At 42.8% G+C, this 16,238-nt stretch overlaps 1 protein-coding gene across 2 annotated transcripts in view; it reads left to right on the forward strand.

The window, feature by feature from the left end:
- Nucleotides 1-16,238, forward strand: part of LOC134210817 (mitogen-activated protein kinase kinase kinase 13) — a 97,365-nt gene that overhangs the window by 70,130 nt on the left and 10,997 nt on the right. For both annotated transcript variants that reach the window (XM_062687119.1, XM_062687120.1), the window contains 4 exons: nt 1,903-2,364; nt 3,321-3,515; nt 14,001-14,660; nt 14,728-16,026. In XM_062687119.1, coding sequence (XP_062543103.1) covers nt 1,903-2,364; nt 3,321-3,515; nt 14,001-14,660; nt 14,728-16,026 — 2,616 coding nt within the window. The remainder of the gene's footprint in view (nt 1-1,902; nt 2,365-3,320; nt 3,516-14,000; nt 14,661-14,727; nt 16,027-16,238) is intronic.

Raw genomic sequence — 16,238 nt, forward strand, 5'->3', positions numbered from 1 at the left:
ACCACATGTCAATGAACTATTTGTTGAGCAAATCGTGTCCACTCTAGTAAACATTGTAGCCAAATTACAATGATTTAAATACATGTTTTGAATGATTCGCAAAAAGTTTTTAAAAAGTTGTTCAAAAAAAAAAATCACTTGAAAATAAAACACTATACGCCTTGTTTGCCCAACATTGCCATGATTATCAGTTGACTTCACGAATAGAACTTAACGCATAATTAATTAGCACCATTGACCTCAAAAATTTAGTTGCTAACGAAGCAGAACGTAGCTTGAACCCATTTTTCGCAGAATTCTCGTCAATGAAAACATCATACATTTGCAATTGTCCGTTTTTTTGTCGGAAATATTGTGCTGATAAGACAAGGCGGTACAAATAGTCTAAATGAGATTGCCACGAAGTTCGCGGTTTTTTTTTCATTATCTTTATAGGTGTCTTAGGAGGGATGCAATCTTCTTACTTCAAATTATTCGAATATTCAAACGTAAGGGGATTATTTTGGATATCTGCTCTTAGCTATATCACATAATAAGCATACATTGAGTGGCTCGAAATCGAATTTCTACGGTTGAAATAGCATCGAAATATAAATACGACTGTTTCTAATTAATCATATATATAATAGCCTTGTTTGTCTGTCCGGTGACTAGCCAACCAGACGCAGCATGCGGGGAAATTCTCACAAAAAGTAAAATTTTTGACATTTCAATTCTTTTTTTCTATCAGATGCATAAAACAAAACCAGTGACAACCTTAGACAACCAGACACAGCATTTGATGAAAAAAATCACAGACAACAGAAATTTGATTGAAAATTTTGATTGAAAAAAAAACACTTGCCACGGGCGCTACAGCGTCCACAAATAAACTAGTTATTAATAGCAAGTGTGCCTTCCTCATGTTTTTAAATGTGATGAAAGTTTGTACGAAAGCGACTTTTATTAATCGTAAGTCGTCTTTACTGCTTTTCAACATTTTGTTTTTTCGACATTGACAAAAGCCAAGCAACGGAATTGCAATGAATAAGTTATAAAAGTTGAAGCGAAGAAGTGGGTATTGCCTTCAGCGTTTTGTTATCGGCGCGTGGCATCTTACTAGACAGTCGATCCGATGATAAGGCTGAAGAGGCGGTTTGTTTAGCCGAAAAGCTGTCGTCAGCAGTTACGTTACTCGATGTCTAGTCTATGAGTTCAAGTTCAATAGTGAGGATATAGAGAAAACCCAAAATATCATTGAAGCACCAAACACCCGTCGGAGTTTACGCTTCGATGGTTTCTGAGGTGTTAAAAAATCGATGCTTTACCGGCTTTGCAGGAAATGGCGTTTGATTGACCCTGGATATGTTTTAATTAAAGAAAAAACAGCGATTGTCATTGGTGCGCAATGATCAGGAAATTTGGATGATTTCCTTCTCACATCAATTTAATATTTAAACAGAAGGTGATAGTTCGATAATTATAGTTTGATACAGCCAACAACATTAATGGAGACAATATACTGGTCACATGGTTCAAAACGTCATTCACGAGTTCGAAGCTAATTAGCTAATTGCGTCACGCACAATCTGGCAGTTGCTGTTGCGATTTGGAAGCATGGAGGAACAAAAAGAGGAGGAAATAGTCATATTTCACACAAATCCTGAATAGAAAAGCAATAAGCTCTCGCCATAGGAGTGAAGAGGTGAACTTATTTCGATTTGTCTCTGAAGTATATAAGAGTTACAGCCCACTGGTGTCTATTACCTATTAGCCCAATGCATATTGTAATAAGCATATGTTCTTAATACATCTTGTTCCTACCAAAGTAATGTTAAAAATATACCTCACTAAACAAATTATTTGACAAATCGTTGCAAAATATTAATTGTTCTACCCTTTTTACTGCTCTCTTCCTGACAGCATGATGTCCATCCAGGAGGAGCTCGACCAAATGGGCATCAAAAACGACCAACCACCCGCCTACTCGCAAGCCATCGCCGGAGACGACGTCAATGGCACGGACAGCAGCGTTGACAATGACAACGTGTGCCAGACGGGGTGGCCTAACATGCCGGGGGCCATCCCGGGAGTGGCAAACAAACCGGCCGGGTGGATGGACGGACTATTCGGGTGCATGCGACCGGTGCTGTCGCTGATCGGCAAGAGCCACATTATGGAGATGAAGAGCAAACAGACTGAGGACTGGGAAATCCCCTTCGAAACCATCACCGATCTGGTGTGGCTCGGCAGTGGTGCGCAGGGGGCCGTTTTCCGTGGGCAACTGCGCAACGAAGAGGTCGCCGTCAAGAAGGTCCGCGAAGTGAAGGAAACCGATATCAAGCACCTGCGGAAATTGGACCACGAGAACATTGTGAAATTCAAGTGAGTATCGTCCTGTCTTACATGTGTAACACGGAACTCAGCAAAGGTGTTTGTTATTTGTTTCAAGAGGGAACTGAATGGCTGAAAGAGCTGCGATTGCTAATTGTGATAAGATACTACTGTAGTATGTAACATAGATTGCAGAATAGTCCACCACACCACGTACATTGCATTGTAGGGTGTAATTGAATTGCTTAATAAACTTTACATATTTAAAGCTAAATAGGAAAATCAAGACCTGAAATACGCGTAAAATATTGATTTTGCGTTAAATAAATTAGGTCAGTTAGTCAATGATTATAAATGATTCTCGCAATAGCTGGTTTTGAACCATGTGAATGATTGTCTACGAGAATTATTCAAACAGCTCAGAAACTAAGAGACAAATTAATGTGACTCCCTGATAGCATGGTTTGCACTATTTATTTACTATTAGTATTTTTTGCAACTGTAGTAATAATAGCTTAAACAAATTTCTTTTTCATCATTACGAAAATAACTAATATTACCAGATTTTTATTTGTTATGAATGACTGCCTTCTGAAGAGTTTGATAAATTTAATTTAAAATGCTATATAAAAAGTCACTCCAAATCAACATCGTTGTCATTCTGAACAATTTCAACAAAACAGACTAACAATATATAATTCAACAGTAGGAGTACCTTGAATCTAACAAATGGTTCTTGCTTTCTTTTCATGCTTTCGTCGACGCCACACCGTAAACTCCGTCTGGCGCCTTACACACCTGGATTGAATGGCACCACACGCCAACGCTGACGGCAATTCTTATGGAACTTTGCCTCGATAACTGACGCCGTCCGCGACTGTCTGCCACCACCCCCTTTGGAAACACAATAAAAATAACATCGCTGGGCGCCGCCGATTCGCCGTTTTACTTTCTCAATCAATCAACGCTTTTTTTTCTACAATTATTATTCGCTTCGCGACGTGTAGGGGTGTATGCACCCAGTCGCCAGTGTTTTGCATAATCATGGAATTCTGTCGCTACGGGCCGCTGCATCAAATACTGGGCGGCGGCATGGACATCATTTCGCCGCAACGGTTGGTGTCCTGGTCGCAGCAGATCGCGCACGGCATGCAGTACCTCCACTCGCACAAGATCATCCATCGAGATCTGAAGAGTCCCAAGTAAGTAGCAGCTTGTATGTTGGATACATAGGCATAGGATTATTTATTATGAACCCATTGTGTGAATGTGGCGAGAACAAGATTTGAGAAATTTTCGGGATTTACAACACGTTTACGCTAGAAAATTTGTGCACAAAAACAGATAAGTCGTTTTGTAATTGGATTAAGGTTAAACCTTTGGCAAATCTCGGTTCACATTCTTAAATTCTGTACTCACGTGGTCACGTGTATTAACAGGGCTCAATAACCTTCCGGGACTCGCTTTTTTTCCTTGTTCGGAATGCGTCCATTTCATTGAACGTTTGTATTTCTGCTCCATTTCTATTGAGAAGAAATGAGATAGTAGTTTTTTATTCAGATATTTTCTCAAGCTTAATGTAAAGCCTCTTTAGATTAAGGTACCGCTATTTATACCCTCCGAGAAATGCCTTATACCAACTCTCAAAGGCGCGACCCTCAATCAGTTCTGGCTCAACAATAAGTGGGATAATACTGATTTTGGCCATGCATCGGTACTGAAGTTCAAACATATTTTTGCTTCTTCTTATGAGTTCCGAATTCGTTTTTGTACAGAGATTTGATTTCATTGTGTTTTGGAATTTCTGAATCTAACCTTTACAAAGCTTTTATCAGTCAGAGGGTTCAGCAGAACCACCAAATTCGTATCCGCTTCTTTCCTAATTAATCAGCGCTCTGGGGCTTGAAGATTTATGTCGTCGGCTTCGAAACCAGCCTAAGATTGAGTTACGTTTTTATTATTTATTCCATTGACTCCATCCAAAAAGAGGAAAAGATGATTCATCTAAAACAAATTATAGTCGTTCCAACTCTTCCAACCATCACTCATAAGTATTAACAAGAATAGTAAGAACTAGAGCACAGTTTGGTAAATCTTACTCCGTAATGCACCACGAAAAAGTTTCTCCGGGAATTCCTCCGGAAGATCCTCCGGAAGTTCCTGCGGGGATTCTTCCGGAAGTTCCTGCGGGGATTCTTCCGGAAGTTCCTCCGAGAATTCCTCCGGAAGTTCCTCCGAGAATTCCTCCGGAAGTTCCTCCGGGAATTCCTCCGGGAATCCCTCCGGAAGTTTCTCCGGAAATTCCTCCGGAAGTTTCTCCGGAAATTCCTCCGGAAGTTTCTCCGGAAATTCCTCCAGAAATTCCTCCGGAAGTTCATCCGAAAGTTCCTCCAGGAATTCCTCCGAGAGTTCCTCCGGGAATTCCTCCGGAAGTTCCTCCGGGAATTCCTCCGGAAGTTTCTCCAAGAATTCCTCTGGGAATTCCTCCGGAAGTTTCTCCGAGAATTCCCCCAGAAGTTCCTTCGGAAGTTCCTCCGGGAATTCCTCCGGAAGTTCTTCCGGAAGTTCCTCCGAGAATTCCTCCGGAAGTTCCTCCGGAAATTCCTCCGGAAGTATCCATGCCGCTGACAAGCAGCATGGCATTGCGTTCAACATCAAATCGCGGGCATGCAAACATCACATGCTCTGCCGATTCTACCTCACCTACGCATTCCGGGCACTCCGCAGAATCTGCGATCCCGACCCTATGCAGGAACTTTTTAAGCAGCCATGTTCAGACAACACCTGTGATAGGTGGAAGTTGACCTGACCATGCTTCCTACTAATCCAATTCAATACCTCCGGAATTAGTCTGTGGGTCCAACGACCTTTGACTGCAGTGTCCCAATGTTGCCATTAGAGCAACGAAGCTCCTCTCTTGACACGTCGCACTTGCACCGAGTCCCTGTCGTTGAAGCACTCCACATCTTCCTCCAGAAGAATGTCTATCGGCATCATCCCACCAATGACGCACACCGCTTCATAAGATATGGTGCAGTATGCGCTTGCAACCCGCAGACACATCAGCCAATGTACACTGAATAATTTCTTAACATTGCACCCGGCCTCTAGTGCTTTGGACCATGCTGATACGCCGTATCGGATAATAGACAATGCTACACCCGCTATATGCCTACGCACCTGTCTTTGCACCGCCGATCCGTTGGACATCATTCGCAATAAAGATTGTATTGTCAAAGAAGACCTTTGGCATACATCAGCGGTTCTCAACCTTTTTCTTGAGAGGTACCCGTTGAAACAATTGCATTTATTGAGGTACCCCCTCCTGAAAGTAGGCTTCCAGGTCTCTTCAAAGGACAATTCCAAGCCCTTGAATCTCGTAAAAGTACACCGAGAAAATTCTTTATATTGAATATATTTGTCGCACACATATTTTTTTGCAATTTGGCGACCCAAATATATGCAATTTGTACCCACACATAAATTCAATAACTGCATATTAGAGACCACATATACATTTTTTTTGATTATAGATTATATTTGTACTTCGCGTGCAGAGTGGTTATGTGTGCACTAATTGGAATCATGAATTAAATTAATGGATTTTTGCCAATAAAAATGTGTGGAATTTTTGCAGTGTAGGCTTTCGCACCTTGATAAGAGGCTTCTTAGACTCTTGCATGGCGGCTTTCAAGCCACTTAAAAGGAGGCTTCCTTTGCATCTCGAAAGACGCTTCTGAACCTCTTGAAAGTATGCTTCCAAGCCTATTGGATGGAGGCTTCTGAGCCTCTTGAAAGGAGGCTTCCGAGCCTCTTGAAAATAGGCTTCCGAGCCACTTGAAAATAGGCTTGCAAGCCTCTTGAAAATAGGCTTCCGAGCCTGTTAAAAGGAGGCTTCCGAGCCTCTTGAAATAAGCTTCTCGAGCCTCTTGAAAGGAGCCATCCGAGCTTTTTGAAAGAAGGCTTCCTACCCTTTTAAAAGGGGGCTTCCGAGCCTCTTGAAAGTAGACTTCCGGGCGCCTTAAAACAAGGCTTCCCAGCCTGTTGAAAAGAAGTTTCCCAGCCTGTAGAAAGCAGGCTTCCGGGCTTCTTGGAAGACGAGCGTCTTGAAAGGAGGCTTTCAAGCCACTTGAAAATAGGCTTCCGAGCATGTTAAAAGCAGGCTTACAAGCCTTTTGAAAAGAGCTTCCCAAGCCTCTTGAAAGGAGCCATCCGAGCTTTTTGAGAGAAGGCTTCCGACCCCTTTAAAAGGTGGCTTCCGAGACTCTTGAAAGTAGACTTCCGGGCGTCTTGAACCAGGGCTTCCGGCCTCTAGAAGAGAGGCTTCCCAGCCTGTTGAAAAGAAGCTTCTCAGCCTCTTGAAAGCAGGCTTCCGGGCTTCTTGGAAGACGGCTTTCAGGCATCTTGAAAGGAGGCTTCCTAGCCTACTGGAGAGAGGCGTCTGAGCCTATTGTAAAGAGGCTTCCGAGCCTCTTAAAAGGAGTTTTCCGAGCCTTTTGAGAAGAACTTTTCGAGTCTCTTGAAAGGAGTCTTCTGAGGTTTTTGAAAGATGGCTTCCGACCTTCTTAAAAGGAGGCTTCCGAGCCTATTGAAGGGAGATTTCCAAGCATCTTGGCAGGATGCTCCCAAGCCTATCAAAAGAAGGCTTCTGAACATCTTGGAAGGAGGCCTTCGAGATGTCTGGGTGAATGCTTCCGAGAAGCAAAGCGCTGCGATCGAATAAAATTCGCCGCCGTACCAAACTGACTATCTACAAAACGCTCATTAGGTGGGGTGCAGATGGTGGAGAATGCGAATGTACCACAAGTTGCATCAGCTGTTGGGAGAACCATCAATCGTTCACCCCGCGAATATCGGAAGACTGCGGTAGACCGAGCACCGACGGGTAGTAAACTGGTGAAAATGGTTCTTGACAACGATCCTACGGGAACAAGAAGCCAAGGGACGCAGCGAGCAAGGAGCCTGCGCAAACTGCGTGGTTGGCGACATGCAGCCATGAACTGAACTGAATGGAGAACATTTTTATGTACAGACCACTCCGGCCTTAGTCTGGAAAATAAAAATAAATAATGCATATTATGTACAAGACAAAGTTTAGAAATGAAAAATAAACAAATGCCAACACTTTATCAATAAGTTTCGATTGTAATTGTAATACGTCCGCCATTACGCATTTTTGTCCGAGGTACCCCCTAGGACCAGCGAAGGTACCCCCAGGGGTACATGTACCCCAGGTTGAGAACCGCTGGCATACATAATCGACGTGGCTCGTAAAATTGCATTTCGATCATCAGGCTCTAGCATTACATCATCCGCAAAGTCTCCTAGTTTCACACCAGCCGTGAGATTTAAGCGTAATACTCCGTCATAAATGATATTCCACAGAACCGGTCCGAGAATCGATCCCTGTGGAACACCTGCTGACACTTCAATCGACTGCTGACCAGCGTCGGTGTCGACTAACAATATCCTGTTCTGAAAATAGCTTTTCAGAATCCTGCACAGATAATCCGGGACTCACAGCTATAGCTGCCCAGCTAGCGTTATTCAATGCATTCTTTACATCTAGTCAGGGTTTGCAGAAATCGCTCTCAATAGATAACGAACAACGATAAAAGAGAGGCAAAAACTGTTCCGAATTATAACAAGCCATGATAACAAAGTTATCAAACTTGTATACAAGTGCGAAAAACCAGAATCGGATAGGCAGCCCCTACAGAAAAATGGTGATTCTCGCTTTGTTTTCACACCTTTCGTGTTGGTTACAGCACAGATGTGTAGAACAAGTTGAAATGCATCATCAGAGCCAGTGCTCCTCGGATTTAGAGCTTTCTAAAAGATAAAAATCATGGTGTATAGCATCCCGAATCAGTTCTCTATCATGACAGCTTGCGAAAAAAGTCTCTCGCGGTATGCTACATATCGTATATGTATTCAGAGATGATAAGTGAGAGACTTGTTCTTTCTCTTTAGGATTCAATCCCTGCATCTAGTGTAATCAATGCACAGTACCTAATAACTTTCCTATTCAAACCACGCGTTATCTTAGCCGTTTCCGTTACCGACTGAATTGCTTCGATGGTAGAACGGCCTTTACGGAACTCATACTGATTGGTTAATAAGCCACCAGCACACTCCGTATAGTCCGTCAATCTACTCAGGATCCAGTTGTGTCGAGTAGGCAAATTGGTCTGTATGCCGAAGGCTCTCCCGGTGATTTTCCAGGCTTAGGCAATAGCACCAACTTCTGCCGTTTCCAAAGATCTGGGAGGTTTCCTTCGTCCAGACAACGTTGGAGGCAGCTCCTGAACATATCTGAAGCGGCAAGAATCGCGTGTTTCAGGACCAGGTTAGGAATACAATCCGGCCCTGGTGCCTTCCCAACTAAAATTCAATGTAAATGTTATTTCAACTCGTCTATACAGCTTCAAGCTGAATATGTGTGCTATCTATTGAGCTGTTTTTGACGTGCCTGCACAAGTACTTTACAGCATGTTACACAATTATTTCTCAATCTTTAGTAAACCATTTAGTAATATAATTCGCTTCAATGACGCTTATTCAGATTTTTTGAATCTGTTAAATAAGCTTTATACAGCCACTAAATTCAATTTGATTAAATATTATTTGAGAGGAGAGTAAATTTCGGAGTTTATTTATTGTTTTTTCTTCTGTGAAAACTCAAATATCAATTTTGTTGCTACCTAGATTTGAACTCCTGATCTCCTGATTCAATGGCCGCTGCTCTGTCATCACCGTCACTTTGACATATGTAAATAACAAATAAAATTATGGATGTGCTTCTTCGCATACCCTATAGGTTGTTTTACTAACGCTTTTTTCAGATTCATGCTGTATAAACGTTAGAAAGAGGCCTACATGCTGTACATAAGCTTAAAAATTATGTTTTAACATAAGCTTAAAAATTATGTTTTCAGCATTATTTCAACCATTATTCAAACATCTGTCAGCATGTTCTGTGGGCTAATTTTTATGCATCATCAATCACTGAAATTGTTTTTAGGCAACATTTTCTCGTTATGTATAGATGCTACTCTGCTGCTAATCGTTTAACAGTAGCCGTCAACAGCAATATCGCTTCTAAATGGCTTGTTTTCTTACACTATCTGCTAGCATTAATGACAGCGCTTTGTCAGTTGCCATAAGAGCAAGATTACCGGTGGTGAGTTTAAGCCGTTTGGCAGCGCAGTATATCATTACTTGACACTTTACCGGTCGCTACTAAATGCGCTGCTATAACAGTAGCGCGACTGACAGGTGACCAAATTTGGAAGCGCGATAAAAGCGCTGCTATTTGATGAACTGTCAGCTGTCAAACGTCACCGGTAAGGAATACAGCAAGCAAATTGAAAGCCGAAAATAGTGACCGTATTGGAAACGAGTGACGAAACTAAAATGAAAGCGCTGCGCGGATGATTAAAATGCTCGCAACCGATAATGATGCTCTAAGAGCAGGTGAATACCTTTATAGCTGCATAACAGAAATCAATAGCTCATACACAGCTCCGGCAACAAAAATCAAATCTCACTTAACTTTTCAAAAGGTCCTAAGTAACATTTTTTCACATTTCAATAGTGCAATCAATAGCTTTCATGTTGTTCTGTTGATTGCGCTATTCAAATTAATTCATGAAAAAAATGTTACTTAGGTCCTTTTGAAAAGTTAAGCGAGAAATGTAAACATTGTGGTTTTGACGTTCCATACTGATAAGCTATTAAAAGAAGCAGTATAAGGTTTACGTTTTTTAGATTACGTTGTGTAATCTTCAAAGATACAGAAGTTGCCTAAAAGCTTCGTTAGTTCATTTATAGCGCCATTACCATTAGCGCCATTGTTGCTAATTCAGACAGAGCTGTTTTATGACTATATGAAAGCCGCATAAACGATAAAAGATGAAATATATTCAGCACAAACTGACTAGCTGATAGATATTTAGGTAATAGTCGAGTTGAAGTTTAAGGGATTATGCGATTTCAACAAGTATACCACAGTAGTATTTTTATGCGGCACATGCACCGTATTACAGTCGCCTCTCCACATCTCGATATTGAAGGGACCATCGATATATAGGAATGGAAGGAAAATTTACTAGATCTGTACTAAGATACGTACTAGATCGAAAAAAGTTCGTTGTTATAATAGAAAAACGACAACAAAACAAATGTCATCTCTTGTTTTTGATGTGTTTGCTATTGTCCAAAGAAATTTGAATATATCGACATAGGGGGAGATGATCCTAAACAAAATATGACCAGATCACATCGAGATAGAGAGATATAGAGATAAGAAGATTATCTAGATGTAGAAAGCCCAAAAAATGTAGATTGAAGGGACCGAGAAAACCATCAACATAGGGAAAGATATAGAAATATAGAACATCAAGATGTAGAGAGTCGACTGTACATCAAAATGACATAAATTCATATAATATTGACCTGTTCTGAATATGTTTTGCGTCCATTTTGGAACATAGAATGGAATATGTGTATGGACGATGTTCTTGGTTGGTCTTCAGATCTACACGCGTAATCAAAGATCTTTGACCCAGTTTTACATACCGTACACCAGCGGTTCTCAACCCCTCCAAACTTTCGCATTAATTGAGGTACCCCTCTTGAGAGTAGGCTTCCAAGCCTTATTCCGAGCCCTTTGAATGGAGCCATCCGAGTCTCTTGAAAGAAGCTTCTGAATCTTTTGAAGGTAGACTTCCGTACCTTCTGACAAGAGGATTCCAAGCCTCTTAAATGGCAGCTTTCGAACCGCTTAAAAGGAAGCTTCCTTTGCACCTTGAAAGGACGCTTCTGAGTCTCTTTGAAGAATGCTTCCAAGCCTCCTGGAAGAAGAATTCTGAGCTTGTTGAAGGGAGGCTTCCGTTTCACTTGAAAGTAGGTTTTCGAGCCTCTTAAAAGGAGCCTTCCGAGCTTTTTGCAAGTAGGCTTCCGGTACCTCTTAAAAGGAGGTTGAGCCTCTTGAAAGGAGCTTCTGGATCTCTTGAAAGTGGGCTTCCCCACCTCTTGATAAGATACTTCTGAGCGTCTTGTAGAAAGGCTTTCTTTTGTATCTTGTAAGGACGCTTCTTAGCCTCTTGAAAGTAAACTTCTAAGCCTTTTGAACAAAGAATTCCAAGCTACTTGCAGGGAGGCCTCAAAGAGCCTTCGGAGTTTTTGAAAGAAGGTTTCCGGCCTTCTTGAGGTGAGGCTACCGAGCATTTGTGAAGTAGGCTTCCGAGCCTTTTGAAACGAGGCTTCCGAGCCTCTTTAAAGAAGGTTTTCGAGCCTCTTGATAAGATGCTTCCGAGCCTCTTGCAAGGAGGTTTCCGAGCCTCTTGCAAGGAGGCTTCCGAGCCTCTTGAAAGGAGTTTTCCGAGCTTTTTGAAAAGAACCTTCCGAGTCTCTTGAAAGGAGGCTTCCGATTTTTTTGTAAAAAGGCTTCTGACATTTTTGAAAGGAGCCTTCCGAGCTTTTTGAAATAAAGCTCCCAACCCTCTTAGAACGAGTCTTCCGGGTCTCTTGGAAGGAGACTTCCAAGCCTCAGGAAAGGAGGCTTCCGAGCCTCTTGAATGAAGGCTTCCGAGCCTTCAAGTCTCTTGCAAGGCGGCTTCCGAGCCTCTTGAAAGGAGGCCTCCGAGCCTCTTAAAACGAAGGAGACTTCCAAGCCTCTTGGAAGGAGACTTCCGAGCCTCAGGAAAGGAGGCCTCCGAGTCTCTTGAAAGAAGGCTTCCAAGCCTCTTGATAAGAGGCTTTCAAGCCTCTTGCAAGGTAGCTTCCGAGCCTCTTGAAAGGAGGCTTCGGAGCCTTTTGAAAGTAGGCTTCCGAGCCGAGTTTTTTGTAAGAAGGTTTCCGACTTTCTTGAAAGGAGTCTTCTCTGAAAAAAGCCTTCATGCCTCTCAAACCGAGGCTTCCGATTCTTTAGATTCTAGATTTCAGTGTTCAAAAGCATATTCTTAACATATTATTCAACATTTTGTTTAGATCAGGTAGATTGCATTGAAGATTTTTCAAATTTGCTCATTCGTCGTTTTGTCCGTTTGATCTTTTGTTCCCGCAGTCCTTCATACGCTGTGGTGGTTGAGCAGGGCAGGATTCAATTGACTTTGATTTGCTGATCGCCATGCATATTATGTACAAGACAAAGTTTTAAAATAAAAAATACACAATTATCAAAACGTCATCAATAAGTTTCGATTGGAATTTAATACGTCCGCCATTACGTATTTTCGTCCGAGGTACACCCTAGGGCCAGTGGAGGTACCCCCAGGGGTACATGTACCCCAGGTTGAGAACCGCTGCCGTACACTGAAAACACATTATAGTGTCTTTTCCGTACACAAACTTACTAGCCAGCCAACTTGCCAGCTGTCACTTTTACTTTCCCCACTACTTACAAAAAAACGGCTTTTAATGAAAATCTGATTATGAACAAGGATGTTATCGATCATTTAGTAGTTTGTCAATAACACATTCCAGAGGCTCAATTTTAAAATGTTTTTCTACAACTCTGCCTAACAGGTCGATGTTTGCATTCCACTATTAACGGAGTTAAGGCGCCAGTTACAGTAACTCATACTAAATGATAACAAAATTTCAATAATTTAGTATGAGTTACTGCTACTAGTGCTATACTGCCGCGAATCGCATATTTGTCCCATATGAATAGGAAACCCAGCAAAGATGGGACAGATATGCGATTCACGGCAATATAGCTCCGTTAGAAGTGAAATTCGAAAAACGAACTTTTAGACAGAGATGTAGAAAACCCCTCGCACTAGAGATTCATTTTAAAATTAAGCCTCTGGAAATTGTAATGACAAACTACTAAATGATAAAACGCAGATTACTAAATGATCGATAACATCCTTGAATGAAAGAATGCCCTTGAAATAATTAATTGCTAAACTGATCGATCATGGTGTGGGGCCCTCCTTAGCCGTGCGGTAAGATGCGCGGCTACAAAGCAAGACCATGCTGAGGGTGGCTGGGTTCGATTCCCGGTGGCGGTCTAGACAATTTTCGGATTGGAAATTGTCTCGACTTCCCTGGGCATACAAATATCATCGTGTTGGCCTTATGATATACAAATGCAAAAATGGTACCTTGGCTTAGAAACCTCGCAGTTAATAACTGTGGAAGTGCTTAATGATGAACACTAAGCTGCGGGGCGGCAATGTCCCAGTGTGGGGATGTAATGCCAATGAAGAAGAAGAAGATCGATCATGGTATACCTCGCATCATCAAGGCGATATTCCAAACATTGTGAAACGTATTCAATTCCAACCGTCTGCTTTTAACAAGCTTTGGGAGGTCCACTGTTTATTACTCTCGGAACTGCTCGTTGATTTTCAATCATTTTTTTGCAGTAAACTGGATTATCTATGTAGGTTATTTCTGTAGAAAACCTTACAGCGCTCACTTCATTTATAGATATAATAATGGTCACCATAAAAATCACGCACAATATATTCTCAGTTCAGTTGAAACACGCGTCTCAACTTGTAGACGACTTCAGTTCATGCGTTTCTCTTGATCCGTACATTTCACATAAATATGAAACGGAATTTATCTTGTAGTGGGGGATGATAAGCTTAGCAGGAATGACGCAAAAACACACAACGCATGATGTCTATGCGCCATCTAATTAATTGTTCATTTTATTCTCATAATTGCAGCATTCTGATTGGCGAAGACGAGGTGATCAAGATTTCCGATTTCGGAACTTCGCGCGAGTGGAACGAGATCAGTACAAAAATGAGCTTTGCCGGCACGGTCGCATGGATGGCGCCGGAAGTGATCCGAAACGAGCCTTGCAACGAGAAGGTCGATATCTGGTCCTACGGGGTGGTCCTGTGGGAACTGCTGACCTGTGAAGTGCCATACAAGAACGTGGACTCGTCGCAGATCATCTTCGGTGTGGGCAACAACTCCCTCTATCTGCCAATCCCTACCAGCTGTCCCGAGGGTTTCAAACTGCTCATAAAGCAGTGCTGGAGTCCCAAGCCTCGAAACAGGCCCTCGTTCAAAATCATTCTGACGCACCTGGAGATCGCTGGCCATGAACTGTTGCGACAATGCGCCGAGGAGCAGGGATACTATGAGACGCAAAAATCTTGGCGGGAAGAGATTCGCAGCCATATGCAGAAATTGACGAGCAATGGGATGAACATTCAAAAGTACGAACAGGAGCTGATCAAGAAACGGAAGGACGAGTGGAAGCATGCGCAGGATATCCGTATGATCTACGAGCGGAAACTGGAAAGGACAAATACAATGTACCTGCAGCTGAGCGCAATATTAGTTCAGCTGGAACAAAAGGAGAGGGAAATTGCAGAGTAAGTCTGATACAATTGAAATAATTATTGATGTACAGATTTATCATCATACATTTTTTATTTTTAGACGCGAGAAACATTTTCCCCACAAGCCCCGTAAATGTAGCAACCTACTCAAGCGCAATGCAGACAAAACCTGTCGAAAACGTTCGGCATTTAACATCGCGTCAACGATTCTTAGCCCAAGCCATCCGACGCATGCCCATATACCACTCCCAACGGGAACGCAGGTCGTTCCGGGTGAATCCACTACCCCTAGTCCAACATCGGCCCCAAACACTCCAATGAAGGCCACCCTTTATGCTCAATTAGATGGTACGAATCACAGCCCCAAATCGGTGGTCATTATCCCTCCCGGGGTGGTGGCATCCGGTTCGAACTCAGCCGGACGAACGAAAAAATTTCGTCACAGACGGGTCGGCTCCGGAACATTCAATTCTCCCAAATCGAGCCCCAGCCGTGACCGTCGGGTTCAAAGTGAACCGGAGACCCGTCACGTAAAACTCGTCGACACGGAAACGCAAACTGACGCGATGGATATTAGTGAGACTGATGCGAGCCCTAGTCCCAACTTGGCCTCGAAACGAATGTCGACCAGCTTACGAGAAGAGGAGGATGAACTTGAAGACCGACTTAAAGGGGATCCGCACCCGGATTTAAATCCAGTGCAGCCACAAACGCCACCACCACAAGCATACCGTTGTGGTAAACCCCAATCCGAAGACGACGGAGAAGTGCCTGAAGATGAGGAGAACGGAAACTCAATCTCTACCCCTATGACGAATAGCCGCAGCAGCGATATGCTGACGAGTAGTAACCACCAACAACCCCATCAGCTTCGTGACTTGGACGATGAGGACATGGAGGAAGAAAATGTATGCTCAAGCCCGGATCCGATTATGGATGCGATGAATAGCAATGAACGATTGGATCGTGACTGCAGCGATGATGATAAGATTGACACGTTGGACCGAAAAGTAAGCTTCATTTCGGAGAAATTGCAGCAGCAAAGCGTGAGCTCAGGAGGAGTTGGTGGCCACGTGGCGCAACAACTGACGGACTACAGCAACATCCTGAACGACAACAACGTGATTGTGTATCGCGCCAACAAGATGCTAAACGGCGGTAGCTTCGGTAAGGGAAGCAAACGGTTAGATAACGGAGGTGCCATTCTGATGAAGCATCCGACGGCGGGAGGCAATTTGAATGCGGGAGGCAGCGCTGTTGGTGCTTACGTGTACAGCGGAAATGGAGTGGTGGAAGACCATTTGGCGAGGCAAAACGAGGAACAGTGTAACGATAGCTGGACGGACGAGGAGGGAGAAGATCCCATTGAACTGTACAACTACGCGCTGCGACGAAAGAGGTGAGCTTTGTAAATTTTATAAAAATAACTATTCTTTGTAGTATGTAGTTGTTTAGCTAATCATCAGCCACCACAAATAGCGTGTAGAAGTCATATGACATTTATTACGTCGGCTGATGCCTTTTGTTCTACCCACCCACTAATAATGCACTGTTCAACTGATAAGAAGCGGAACTTTAGGTGGCAAATAAGCCAAACTCGAAATTTTTGAT

The sequence above is a fragment of the Armigeres subalbatus genome, chromosome 2, assembly GCF_024139115.2.
Source record: "Armigeres subalbatus isolate Guangzhou_Male chromosome 2, GZ_Asu_2, whole genome shotgun sequence".
In the NCBI taxonomy this organism is placed as follows: domain Eukaryota; kingdom Metazoa; phylum Arthropoda; class Insecta; order Diptera; family Culicidae; genus Armigeres; species Armigeres subalbatus.